This window comes from Pogona vitticeps, chromosome 13 (genome assembly GCF_051106095.1).
Source record: "Pogona vitticeps strain Pit_001003342236 chromosome 13, PviZW2.1, whole genome shotgun sequence".
Classification (NCBI taxonomy): Eukaryota; Metazoa; Chordata; class Lepidosauria; order Squamata; family Agamidae; genus Pogona; species Pogona vitticeps.
This window is the reverse complement of record NC_135795.1, coordinates 4,815,706-4,830,199: the sequence shown is the minus strand read 5'-3', so window position 1 is coordinate 4,830,199 and position 14,494 is coordinate 4,815,706. Positions and strand designations below refer to the sequence as shown.

Sequence of the window (14,494 nt, the reverse complement as noted above, 5' to 3'; positions counted from 1 at the left end):
TCTAATTTTGCTTGGGTGTGCATTTCCATGTGTATTTAAAAGCAAGGGTGTTTATGTGTTATGTGTCTGGGTTATTTTTGCCCTGCTTGAGATTATTTATGCTGTTTTATCAGATTTTAAAAACCACACACAGAGAACAAGAGAGAGAGAGAGAGAGAGAGAGAGAGAGAGAAACATTGATGGCCTCTTAAAGACCAGCTGCTCTATTTTAATGTGAGCTTTTTGTGGCTCAAGTCCACTTCCTCAGACATAACATTGAGACAATATGACTGCCATATTTATGCAGGCCCCCATGATCAGGTGGAGATACAGATAATGGGCACAATGGTTCATTAGCAAAGGAATAGCCTGTCAGGGTGTGAATAATGTCCATTATCCATCTATCAGGTTGCAACAGCATAGTTGACGCAAGTGGCAAACTGTGCAAATCAATATAGCACCTCCTTCTTGGTAATCCTTAAGAACCCTTGATTGATATTCAGTCCTTTTAAACGGGTCCCCAGGATCCATATATATACCTTATTTTAGCTGTTTCTCTTCCAAGTCTTGCTTTTTGGTGTTCTTGTCAAGAATGGGTTGAAGATTGTTTATGATGTCTCTGTGTGTGTGTGTGTGTGTGTGTGTGGTCTCAGTTGTGGGCTGAAGGTGACAACTGATGGTGTTCAATCATTTTCTCTTCTGGGTCTGTCTTGCATAGGTTGCTCCTGAGTATTCATCTTGCCTGCTAAATTTGAACATCTGCCCTATTGCATGGGTGTTGTAGCCTGAGAAATGTGTTTTGTTGGTCTTCGACTTTGGAGTCTTTCTCTTGTGGGTCTGAGCAGATGTGATTATATCTAAGAGCTTGGCTGTAGAACAATATTTTGTGCTGTGTTCAAGATGGAACCTGGAAGAGTGCAAGTAGATATATCAATAAATGGGTTTTTTTTTTTGATACAGTGTGGTGCTGAGATGTCCACAGTGTTGTCTAAAAAAATTGAATCTGTTCTTTTTTTGTCGTTGTTTACAGCTTGAGAGGTTTCTTTTGTACCACCCAGAGAGCTTTCGGTATTGGGCAGTTCATGAATAGTTTAAATGAAGGGATGAATGTTAAACTAATCAAGGGAGGCACCAGAGGGCCAGCCGGTGTCTCTTTGCAAGTGGTGAACGTTGTCTCTTGTGAACAGAGGGTGCCTGCTGGCGATATAGCTCCCAATTCTTTGCAAAATAAAAGCCATGGTTAAGAACAGAACTGCAGGCTGCAAGGCTCCCGTGGAAGGGAGGGGGGAAATGAGATCATAGATGCACACAAACAAGGTGCACCCCCCTCCCTGGTTCTGTCTTTCCAGGAATTTGTAGCATTCCTTTCCATTCTCTCCCCCACCCCACCCCGCCCCAGATTTTCAAGCACCTGAGAAAGATGTTACAATTGAAACAGATAATATATATTGATCTGCCTAAGCAAACAGCACAAGCTGAGGTCAATGGGATGACATCAACTTGCGGAGTGCTCAAGCGCCATCTGTAAAAAGGATACAAGGAGGTGCATTATTTATCAGAGGATGGCTTTATCATAACCATATGCCTGCTGTAGTTCAGCACCCAAAGCTCGCTGAATGCTGAGCGGCACAGCTAATTAAACCCCGAGGCTGCCAGCCAAAGGATTCGGTGAAGGCACCCTTTATCCCTCTTGTTTTTCTCCATTGAATTGAGTTATCTATTCCAGCCGCACACTTTGCTCATGGGTTTCTTTTTCTTCCTTGCCTGGAGAGTAAATTGAAGAGCTTGCATTAGCAAAAAACAAAAAACAAAAAAATCCGCTGAACTGCAGCCATGAAAGTCAGCTAACATTAACCCTTGATATTTGTGCATAGGAGCTGTGCGCTCCACTGAGTAAATCAACGGAAGCATTAATCTACTGTACAAGAATATTAACCCTATAGGACTCATCTGGACTTCTGGGAAGGTTCTGGCAACATTCTGCTTCCTTGGCCAAGCTCCCTAAATCCCTGCCCCTTGATGTCAGAGAGATTTCCCCACATGCCATTAAATTCTGTTGTTGGGGATGCCAGTGGTCACAATAGACTTGCATGCCCTTTTGAGTCTTGAGGTCATCTAGAAGGGCCTTCCTAGTAATGTCACATGGACCAGAAACCCACTCTGCAGACATTTCAAGCTGGACATTTAGCATGGTGGCACCTACTATGCATAGTACCTCTGGTGTTCTACATGCTCCAACATTTAAAAATGTGTAGATGCATCCCTTATATGTTTTAAAATTTTACTTATTTTACAAGCCTTTCCTGTGTAATCCCACCTACTAACAATTTCATGGAAACAGAAATCTTGGCTAGAATCATATTGGGGATCTATGGTAATATAAGTGTTGTTGTGTAAACTGCAGTGTTGGATTGCTGCTAGCTCATGAGTTGCTGCTTTCATTCCTGGTCACATGCCAAGTCACGGAACTTGGTATTTGGCTAGTAATGTGAGAAGCAATGTGCTGTTCACTGCTATGATGGAAGCAAATACTCTTCATGCCAGCCAAAAAGCGCTTTTATTTGCTTGTTACATGCTCTAGTATTGTTGTATACCATTCCGAAATCCTCAAATCCAAATAGTTTGTTGATATTTCTAAATAAAATCCTACAATCAGAATGGTGAAACTGGAGGGTCACCTGGTTCATATCCTTGGCAATTCAGAAACCTAGACGAGTTTCGATTTGCAGTTGTATGAAGACAAAGCAAGAACAGACATTGCAAAGTCACCAGAGACACAGACATGATTTTAAAATACTGACAAAAGGAAATGGGTGTGTGTTTTTTTAGCATATCTCAAACACAGCATCTTTTTTGCATTACACAAGAAATAAGAAGCATGCAGCCGTGTAGTTTTCACTTTTTATTTATTTTTCTTTTAATCAAGATAGCGTGAAAGCCAAGAAGGACGTCTGTGTGTGGAAGAGTGAAAATATGACTCTCGATCTCCCTTGGGTTTTCTGAAAACCAGAGAGCCTTCGGGCGCTTTGAAGAGATGTGGCTTTTATTCGCATGAATCTCGTTTTGTTCCCTCCTGTAGCCGGTGGGGCCATTCCCAGAACAGGCTCAAGTGCTTTTCCTGTCTGCTGAACTTTCAGCTACCGCTCTCCAAGGTGCCAAAATAACAGGGGAGGGCTCGTCCCGCTGTCCATGGTTCTGCAGCGTCGCCACTCCGGTTTTACAAGCTGAAAATTCCTAAGAAACAGCTAGATATGTTCAGGAAAAAGAGAGAGAGATTGGTTGTTGAAGCAGGAAGGTGACCAAGGGTTGGAGCTTAGCAAGAAATTTGGCAACCTCTCTCAACGGGCTGGTGCTGAGCTGCTCCATTAGATGTGCAGGGGGCATGGCAATGGAAGTGCTTTGGATTGTGGTTCTCTTTCCCAGCCGGAAGCATCTTCTCAAACTAGGGAAAGGGCACTTCAAGCCTTGGCTATGAATCTGACCCTCCTGACCTTTCAGTCCAGCCCTTTGGCTTTCCCCACTGGCCAGGCCATTTGCTGCATGGCACGGTCATCTCCTGCTTGCCCAGCTTATGTGAAGATTGTTTTCATGTTCTAAAGGGTAGAAATGTCTCTTGTAAAGCTCCATGCTAGCATTCAGAGATATAGCTAAAATATTTCAGCATTTATGTTCCTACCTGTCCGTCTGCTTTTGGCAACACCACTTGAACGCTGACCTCAAGGTGTGTCGCTGGAATGCAGTTTCTCCTGCAGGCTGAAAAAAAGGTTCCCTGCTAGTTGCTTTAAAAAAAACATGTAGTGAAAGGAAGTCTCCGAGCCCCTCTCTCTACGCCAAGGGAGGGCAATACTTAACCTTCCCTGGCCATTTGGCAGCCTCCAAGCTGCACACCTACTGCTGATGCCACTGTGGCTGAGTTTACCACGGGGCAGTAGCCAAACGGAGCCACGTCGGTGTGAAATTTGCCAAGGTGCTGCTGAAATCCGACAGTGTTGGAAAAGAAAGCCTGCCTCTTAAAACAAGCATTTCTGCTTTGAAACAAGGGATGCGTGGAATACAGGTCTTACACTGAAGCAGAACAGCGTTCATGCAAATATCAAATAGCTTCCAAAAATGAGCTGCCTGCTAGTTTGTGTTCATTTTCCAGGCAGGTGCTTGCCATCCGTCTGCCAGATCTCAGCAGCATGGCAAGAGGGGGAGTACTACTCTGACCTCTGGTTTCTTTTCACATGCCCTACTGCTAAGCCAGGGGTATGTCTAATTTTTCTGCCTGAATATAAGATTTCTGGAAAATGTTCTTGTTAATTGTGACTCCAGGCTTTTAAAGCCATCCTGAATCCTGGATTTTATCTTCTCCAGTTTTCTTACCCCCTCCAGTTTTGTGTAAACCACAGATTTGATAAGCACTGGCTCTACCCCTCCATCCAGAACATTTATAAAGATGCTGGATGACACTGGGTCAAGGACAGAACCCTGAAGCACTGACTTTTCACTTTTCTCCACGTTGACAAGGAATTATCGATTATTATTAGTTGGTTGTCTGTTCACCAGCTGCTAATCTACCTACTAGCAGCAGCATTAAGCCCACATTTTACAAGCTTGGCTGCAGGAATGCCATGTAGGACACTGACAACAGCCTTACTAAAATTAAGATACACTACATTCACTGCATTCCCCTTATCTACTAAGCTTTTTAGTCTATTTTGTAGAAGAGGTAATATTGGACTGGCATTATTTGTTTTTGAAGTCTTCTTATTTTGAGCCAGGTTGCAATTAGGAGTTAAGGAGAAGGCCAAGCCAGTGTTGGTATCAGTGTTCTGTATTGTGTGCATTGTGGGTGCATGTGTGTTTTAAAGGTGGAGAGAAGAGTAGAATCACAGAATAACTGACTTTCAGAATTACTTTCAAGATTACCTAGTCTAAACCCCTGCTCTATATAGGACGTTCACAACTACAGTATATCATTCTTGACAGATGCAAATCCAGCATCTCTTTAAATAATCCCACCCCCAGCAAGAAAGATCACATATCTCTTCCTGAGGCAGTCTGAACCACTGCTGATCAGCTTTTACCATTAGGCAATTTCTTCTAAAATTTCATCAAATGCTCCTTCCTATTTCTATCCATTCATTCTAGCGCTATTCCCTGGAGCAAAAGGAATCGCCCTAGAATGAATGGATAAAAATAGGAAGGAGCATTTGATGGAATTTGCCTCTTCTGCCTCAAATCTGCCTAACATCTTTTGACTCTTTCCACAACCATTTCCTTATGAGCCTGGAATTTTTCTCCTCCCTTAATCCTAGTTTTCCAGTTCCTTATTGGGCCGAAACTTTTGAAACAGGGTGCAGTCATTTAGCTGAAAAAGGTGTTGAGATAAGATGCTTATTTATGCTCGTCATTTCAGGCTGTTTATGGGCTTTCCCCAAAAGGGACTATATTGATTGGAAATAATTCTGTTTATCTTGAAGAGTTGAGTTTCTAAACAAGCAATATGGAGCACTTTTCAGTTTTAATTTGGGGCTCAAGAGGGTGTCAGCTCCAGGTCATTTTTCAGCGGAATGATTGAGCTATGTCTCAAACGGCATTAGCCAAATAAGGGATGGGGCGTTGGGTATAAAGAAACGATTCCAGCCTCCCAAGAGAATGGTTGTATGGAACCTGTTAAAATCTTTAGGACGGATTTTAGGTGGAAGATGTCACTGACTTTTTTAATGTAATCTTCACATTTTCCTTTTATCCTGGTCACCTCTAAGGCTGTTACTTCAGCCTGTGTCCAGGTGGGAGAGGTTCACCGCTTGAATGACCGACCCGATTGTGTTCTGCCTAGTTTAGCCTCCCACCCCAAAAATGAAAACAAAGCTTGGAAATGTTTGTTTTCGTTATGCTGGCTGGGGATTCCTGTAAGGTAAAGGTAAAGGTTCCCCTTGACAATTTTTGTCCAGTCGTGTTCGACTCTATGGGGCGGTGCTCATCCCTGTTTCCAAGCCATAGAGCCAGCATTTTGTCCGAAGACAATCTTCCGTGGTCACATGGCCAGTGCGACTTAGACACGGAACGCTGTTACCTTCCCACCGAGGTGGTCCCTATTTATCTACTCCCATTTGCATGCTTTCGAACCGCTAGATTGGCGGGAGCTGGGACAAGCGACGGGAGGGCACTCGCTCCGTTGCGTGGATTCGATCTTACGACTGCTTGGTCTTCTGACCCTGCAGCACAGGCTTCTGCAGTTTAGCCCGCAGCGCCACCACGTCCCCTGTAGCTGTCATGAAAAAGAAAAGAAAAGAAAGGTTTCTTTGGGGGGGGGGGAAGTTGCTAAGGAGATCTTAAAGGAGTTGGTTTTATATTACCCCTTCTAATTAATGCAGCACTGAGGTTTGTCAAGAAATCTGACAAAGGATCATATATTTAGAGGCGACATTAACCCCTTTCTTCCTCTGCTCCCCACCCATAGCAGGTATGGAGTAAGTAGGTAGTATTCCAGCACTACGGCATCGTAGAAGCCTCCACTACTCTGTCCGGAGGACCTCCCGCTGAGACTTCGTGATGCGCCTGCTGCCAGGGCACCCGAAGGGTGTGGGTGGATGTAAGCCCCTAATTGGCACCTTTCTTTGAAGTACAAGCTCAGAGCCCGCTTTGGGGAGTACAAAGATCTCTGCTAATAAGCCTGGTAGCAACCGGTTGGAAGTCTGTGGAACACCGGTGGCGGCTCAGATCAAAATGGGCCCAGACCCCCCCATGAAATGAGACCCTGAACTTGCTTCAGGCCGCACGCCCACACTAAAGATGGAGGCGGAGGCGTCTCTGAATTAAATCCAACCTGCACGCAAAGTGCTGTGAAACGCCAGGAGCCAGGATTTTACCCCTTCCAACGATGGGCGGGAAGCCCTGTTTGGGAATACATGAATCACGGGGTGGCAACACAGGGGGAAAATTTCAGTGTGGCTTAACGCTGCTTGAAGAAAGGATCATATCAACACCAGTATAGAGGGAGCCCCCCCATCTCTAAATTTTAGATCCATGTTAGGGTTGGAATAGAGTCATCTGTTGGATTTTGGATGTCTCTGAGTTTTGCAAGGCGGTGCTTGGACTAAATACATATCAAAATGTAGCTCTCTTTCCAGAGGAGTTTCCGTGCTCGTTTGACTCAACATGTTGGCAAAATTAAACAGAACAGAAAGGGGAGGGGGGGAGAGCAAAAAAAATATTGTGATATTTCAAAGACTAACAAATTTGTTTAAGTGTGAACTTTCATGGACCAAGATGTGTCTGAAAAAGGAGATTTTGATCCCCCAAAGCTCACACTAACACAAATGTATTCATCTTTGAAGTGCCACAATATTTTGCTTCTCCCTCTCCTTTCTTTTCCCTTTTTACTTTTGTCAACGTATCGAAACGTAAACCGGGGAGTCCCTGGTTTGCGTCTTGTCTTGACTGTGCATTCAGTACATGACTTTAGGAGAAACGCAGGTCTGTCTTTCTCCTTCAGCCCCTCCCGAATATATGTTATTCGTCTTCCTTCTTCGTGTGACACTTCTAGACAAGGGTGTTGTGCTGCATTTAAAACTAAAAACTGAAATAAATCTGAAATGGAGGGGAGAGTAATACCGATCTATGCTAGCTAGATAGCTGAGTGGTTTATGTCTCTGACTCCAGAGACAGAGGTAGGCGGTTCGATTCCCCCACCATGCCTCCTATAAGTAGAGCCAGCCCGGGTGGCCTTGGGCCAGCTGCATATTCTCAGGATGGGCCCAGAAGAAGGGAAGGGTAAACCAGGTTTGATTGTGCTTTACTTAGAAAACCCTGGAAAGGGTCGTCCTAAGTCAGAATTGAATTGATGACATTATTATTCTTATTATTATGAATATTATTCAAAACTACCAAGCACAGTCAATCAAAATCATAAAAACGTTGACTGGTATTACATAACAGATAAAAGTTTTAACCAAAAAAACTATCTTTTAAATATTGGCTCAGTAGGTATGCTGTTCCTGATATTGCCATTTTTTGTAGCTCTGATGGTGTGAGTTCTGAGACCTGCAACTGCTTATAGTGCTGTGTGAAGTTTCTTGATATTGTTCCCAAAGCCCCCAATGACTATAGGGACCCTTGACATGTCTTCCTCTACATGAAGTGGGAAAAATCAGCAAGAGAGTTGCTGGCTGGTCTTTCTATGATTTCCATCTCCTTTAGAGCAGGAACGAATGGGGGAAATGCACAGAAGTGGCAATTGGACATCCGGAAGAGAATCTGGAGGGTTCGTGGGCAGGTCCCAGTGGGGAACTTCCCAATTAATATGCCAGACAGACAGACATAATCTGACTCATTCTTTTTTTAAATTTACAATCTGTCCTGCTTCCTTTCCACCACCTGGCTTGGAAGTTATTGCGAAATCCATCTGTTCTGTAGGTCAGGCTAATTCCAAAGGCAGCTTCTTCTTTAACCCAGGCCTAAAATAAATAATACGAAGTTTGCTTCCTTAAGGCAGAAACACACACAGAGACGTGCAAATGGCCTGGGGTTTGGGGTGCTACGTCAGCAGCACCCTATTCCCAAATATTTTAGGACCCAGACTTGAGACCTGGGAATATGTCTGTGGGGTATCAAAGGAATGGAGTCTTCAAGGTGAAAGTTGCAAGAGATGATGGAAAGCAAGCGCTTTAGAAAAAGGGGGGGTTGTTTTCTTAACGGGATGTAGACAAGTACTTTCAGATCTATTCCATCTTGCCTGATCTGTGCCATGTAAGTGTGAACCCCTAAACTAAATCATGCTGGCCAGATCAGCAGCACCCCATTATTTCAGGGCCAACGCCTGAGATCTGGGCAGAGAACAGACCCCCAAACCTGAGTTTTGGGACTAAAGCTTTCTTTGTGGCTGCTCCTAAGCTGTGGAACTCCCTCCCACTGGAAGCCAAGCTGGACCCCTCTTTGCTGCCCTTCTGCTGGCAAGGCAAAGACTTTTCCAGCAGGCTTTTATCACCATTAACAAGTTAACTATGAGGGGCTTTAAAAATGAGGCTGTTGTGCCTTTTAATTTTTTTAAAAAAATGTGCTTTTAAAATAGTATTAAACTGTTTTTGTGCATCTGTCTTAATAGAATATTCGTTAAGTTGCTTTTAAACATTGTAATAATTTGCCTTCTCTTTTTTTTAGCTTTTAGTGATGTCTGTTTCAACAGTGCAGGTTGTCTTGGGTCCTCTTGATGAGAAAGGCAGAGGACAGACCATAAAAATGGATAAAATGAAATGAATAAATAAAAGCTTGAGGCCTGACATCCCAAATAGTGGAGTTTCCTTGGCTACCAAAGGATGAGGAATTTAGGGGGGGGGGGCACTTCTATGTCCATGACCAGTTATTTGAGACAGGGATTGGGGAAATAGCTTTTTTTAAAAAACCATAGCTCCTAGAATTATCCGCCTAGCCATTCCATGCTGATAGAGAAGAAGGGAATCTCAGAGTTTTACTGCCCGAAAGCAACTTGACCAGTCTCTGATCGGGAGCTTCCTTACCACGTGACAAAAGCCTATCTGTCCGTCTTGCCCCAATCATCTGCTTTGACCCGCCAGTGGCTTTTCTGGCAGAGTTAATCCTCTGACTTCCTGAGATTCTTTGGGGGCTACCTGAGATAATAGGGCTGAGATGGACTCCCTGCCCCATAACACCCTTCCCATGGGGTTGGTGGGGGGGGGCGGTCACAGTGCGAAACACTCCAGGAAGACACCTGGTAGGTGATATCTGCTTGAATTGGAAGTGGCAGGCAAGAATGAACCCAGGGGGGATTGGTGTGTCCAGTTTTGTGGCAGTGAAAAAAATCTGCTCTGGATTTTCGTCAAGGAAGGCGCTCTCCAAGGTTGTTCTCAGCTTTTGATTTCTGAAATGTTGTGTGTTTCAACTCCAGAATCCCCTACAATCAACCATGATGGCTGGGCCTTCTTGGGAGCTGAATATCGTCCAGAACATTAGGAGGATCGAGGGTTATAAACGACTGCTCTATTTTTCCAGCCCCAGTCCAGTTTAAATCTAAAGGCCTTCAAGAAAGGAGATGGCAGGGTCCTTGATGTTGATCAATGCTTAACACCTGGTCAACAGACTGAGTGGAGAACACCCAAGCCACCAGGTCATTATCTTCCTTACTGTAATGATGTGCACTGTGTTTCTATTTCAGTTGCCTATACTTAAATGTGCACCTATACTTAATAAATTAGCATATGCATTTCCTCTTTTTGCAGGGGAGATAACCAAGCAGTCACCCTGTGCCCGGGTATTTGTCATTTGTCCAAGGGTAGAGCCGAGCATACGCTGTGATTTCCACAGGTGTGCAGAAGCCATAGGAATGTGGAATTCGATACGAAATGCAAATGGACACATCCTAGAGACTTCGTTGTTGTTGTTGTTGTTTTAAAGACACATGTTCATATCACTTTTGAGTTGGGGAGATCCTGCTTTCCAAAGCACGTAGTGAAAAACCTCTGAAGCCAAAAGGCTGACAGAGGATGATTCTCCTGGGTGGGAGATGGGGGTAAATCCGTTCAGGGCATCCCTGTAACGTCTTGTCAGAATAATGATCAGAGCAGAATAAACAATATGCCAGAGAGACAGGGTACCGTTTTGCTTAGTCTGCCTCTTTTAGACAGGCTGCCGAGTCCAGTTTTTCTGACATTTGGGTCACGATGGACTCCAAGGGTCGGTCATTTAAGTATCCTTAGTGCTCCCAACCAGGAAAAGAAATCAGGAGACCCACTTTTACAGAGGACAGCCCTCTCAAGTTTGATTTCCAGATAAAGAACCAGAAGGAGGGCCTGATCAAGGGCTCTGATGTTGCCATCATCCACAAGTTGCACCCCAATTATCCCCACGAAACCGAGATGCACGATAATTCGGTTTCAATTAAGAATCTCCTCCAGTGAATGTGCCATCTGTATCTATATGTCAGCAGAGGGGATTTTTATGCCAATCGGTGTCCTCTTTTGTCCCCTTTTGAAAGGGTCGTGTGTTAAGTGGATGCCCGACTCCCCAGCCTCTGTGTCGCTTTCTGCTGCCAGGCAGCTGCTTCCTTGCGTCTTGAATGAAACGAAGGCCTCCTGGTTGCTTTTTTCCAGGGAAGAAGCAGCAGTGACTATTTAGCATGCATCTGGGAGGAGGGGGGGGAGGGAAAGGGGTCTTTAAGCCAGCTGGCTCAGCAGTGTGGCTCCGTCATCCGGCATCGGCACGTGATCTGATGCAGCATCCAAAGGAGCCAGACAGCAGCAGCTCCCCGGCTGCTTGAACGCGTCTGATCTTGGCGAGCCTCTTGAGAGGCGGCCCCTCCATTCGTACTCCACAAGGTCAGGGCAGTCGGCGCCCAAGACGAATCGGATGTGACACGCCGCCAGCTGGTGCCACTCGGGACCGTCCTGTGGCGGGGCGGAGTTTGTGGCCTGGCCAAAGGAAGGGTCCCGGAAGAGAAGGGTGGTAATGAGCAGGCATATTTAAGGATGACAAATAGATCTTCAGCAATGTCATGCAAGGGACGGTGGCCAACCTTTCAACCAAATGCTGTCACTATGCCTTCATCGCTGCCATGATGGTTGGGAGAAACGCTAGCACCCACATTGCCCTCTTGTCTTCATGGGGATGATCTCCAAAGCAGATTAGTTTCTTGCGGTGGCTAGAATAATGGCATCACAGAATTATACAGTTGGAAGGGAGTTCAAGGGTCTTCGAACCTTCTGGCAAGGCTGGAAATCCACAGCTAAAACACCTCTGACAGAAGGCCACCCGACTTAAAAAAAAAATTATCTTAATGAATTATAAGACACAATAGCAATAGAAAACAAAAATTACAGCCAACAAAATATATAACTAAAGTAATACATAACATAACCAATTTAACTTGCGGTGAAGGGCAGGTCACCGGATTCTAAGGCTGTCTGTTCTTGTGTCCGACATTTGAATGGTCTTCCTGCAGTTGGAGACTCACTTCTAGTAAACAGAATTGATTGCTTTGCATCCTTATGCTCTGGAAGAGCAGAAAACAAGCTTGCTTCCTCTTCTATATGATGGACTTTTCAATATCTGAGGATGGGGTTTTTTTATGTCACTTTTCAACCCTCCCTTCCCCAGGATAAATATACCCCCAACTCTTTCAGCTGTTTCTCAGGTGGCTTCGTTTCCAGAGCCTTTACCCTTGATTTTGCTTGTTCTCATCCAGTCGCATCACATCCTCTTGACATCCTTCTGAAACGCCAGTGTGCAGAAGTGGATAGAATCTTCCTGCTGATGTCAGGACAAAGCAGAAGATCGGTGATGGTGGTGGTGGGGGGAATTATTGCTTCCTTTGATCTGATGAATGTACCTCTGTTAATATCGCCTGGAAATGCATTCACTTTTTTTTTTTGCCTGCCATTTCAGCGGGGGCTTGACAAATTTTGCAGTTGCCGTCATCCAAAGAGTGCCCAAGAAATGCAGGCCGTTGTGAGGGTTCCCATCAACAAACGGATTGTGCCAGTTTTGATGTAAATCAAGAGCAGACTTTTTGCAAATACAGTAGTTCTTTATTGCCCATTTAGAGAGAAGCTAAGGTTTTAAAAAATCATCACATGAGCAACTTGTCACTGGGGGAAAAAAATCTTCTTTGCTCTCCCCCTTCACTTTGAGAATCATGCTCAGAGGAAACAGAGAAGAGAGACCATGGAACATAGTGGTTAGATTGTTGGGCTGAGACTCAAGAGACCTGGATTCAAATTCCTATTTGACCACGAAACTCGCTGTATAACCTCAAGCCAATTGCTTTTTCTCAGCCTGGCGTATCTCACAAAGATTCTGTGGGGTACCTGAATTGGGGAACTAGCAGTTGGTTTTAGAACTTTTCTATCAAGGGCCTTGGAACTATAAATAGTTTTTTTAAAGTAGCAGGCCAGTCTTTGCTTGTGTGTCCTAATCTTTTTCTCCATCCCCTTCCAGAGCGACCTTGGAAGATGTCGAACCAGAGCAACGGTGATACCAAGCCCCCATGTTTACCCCGGAATGGACTTGTGAAGCTCCCCGCCCAGGCCAATGGACTCGGCTCTGCCAGCATCACCAAAGGGACCCCAGCTATGAAAAACCGCCTGTGCCAGCCATCATCCGTGCCTGCCATCATCAGCCCGGCCTTAGCGAATCACAGTGACCTGCCCATCCCCAGCCTTGCGTCACCTTTGGCCTTGGCCTCCCTGGGCGGGGTGCCGTCCCCCTCCAGCGCCGCCGTGGTGGGGCTGAACTCTAGCGAGGCGTCCCCGGCCAACGGAGAAGTCACCTCTTTCGGAGGCCTCTCCGGCTCCCCCACCGAAACGCAACTGGCGGTGGATGAGAAGATCCTCAACCGGCTGTTTATGTACTTTTCGGCTTGCGAGAAGTGTGTCCTGGCCCAGGTGTGTAAAGCCTGGAGGCGGGTTTTGTACCAGCCCAAGTTCTGGGTGGGCCTGACGCCGGTCCTGCACACCAAAGAGCTCTATAACGTCGTGCCCAGCGGAGACAAAGAGTTCGTCAACCTCCAGGGTTTCGCCATCAGAGGCTTTGAGGGCTTCTGCCTGGTAGGGGTCTCCGACTTGGACATCTGCGAGTTCATTGATAACTACCCCTTGTCTAAGAAAGGGGTGAAGTCCATGAGCCTTAAAAGATCCACCATAACAGACGCTGGCCTTGAAGTAAGTCATCTACATCGCAACGAGAAACCTTGTTTCCTTACTTGGTGCTGTTGTTATACGGTGACTTCAGGCACTGTGTATTACAATTAGGGATGGGATTTTCAGATATTTTTTTGTACCATTAATAGCATAATTCCTGCACTCAAAGAGTTCTGTTTACCTTACAAGCAGAGATAGGGGGACTTGAGTCATGGGAAACGCTGTCAAGTCGGACTTAAGTTGCACCAGTGACTTGACACAGGGTTTTGTTTTGTTTTTCAGTGACTTGGAACCCTCTCAGTATCGGGGGGGGGGAACAATACCCAAATTTCTTCTTCATTATTCTGAAAGCCTAGCTGTTGCGTTAATCAGCTGATGGTTGTGTGAGCAGGAGAATCCATAATGTGCTTAAAGAGACACTGCAACGCCATTAACTCCACAAGGAAATTAAATTGCGGTGGCCATCCTAGGAGCAGATGTCTTTAAGTGAGAGCTGTCGATGGATTTTAGAAAATTCTAATAGACAAGTGGTCTGTCTTCATCACTGATTAATTATGTGATTATTAAATGAAAAAAAAAGGCCTAGAGCCAATAGTTGGAATTGTAAATTGAAGCTGCATTTGCATATAATTTGCACATCCATTAGTATAACACTGGCAATGTGTTCTTTGTTGTCTCGATTTATAACCCTCCCATCTCCCAAAAAATTCAAGACAGCAGAGGGGGAAAAACACAAGTAAAGTATCAGCCAAAAAAATGACATAAGAGGGGCTGGTTTCAGTGTGGTATACCATCAAGTGACTTCCAAATTATGGGAACCTAAGAATCCATGACTTTGAACAGATCCTGATATTTAAAAAAAAACCTGTATGGGTCTT

At 45.0% G+C, this 14,494-nt stretch overlaps 1 protein-coding gene across 3 annotated transcripts in view; it reads left to right on the top strand.

Annotated features, from left to right (window-relative positions):
* FBXL16 (F-box and leucine rich repeat protein 16) overlaps positions 1-14,494 on the top strand; it is a 47,620-nt gene that overhangs the window by 22,197 nt on the left and 10,929 nt on the right. For 2 of the 3 annotated variants that reach the window (XM_020812509.3, XM_072982485.2), the window contains exon 2: positions 12,916-13,637. In XM_020812509.3, the coding sequence (XP_020668168.3) occupies positions 12,930-13,637 (708 nt within the window). In that variant the 5' untranslated portion in view covers positions 12,916-12,929. Of the gene's footprint in view, positions 1-9,871; positions 10,091-12,915; positions 13,638-14,494 lie in introns of all 3 variants that reach the window. The other variant, XM_078381491.1, reaches the window with a different exon arrangement.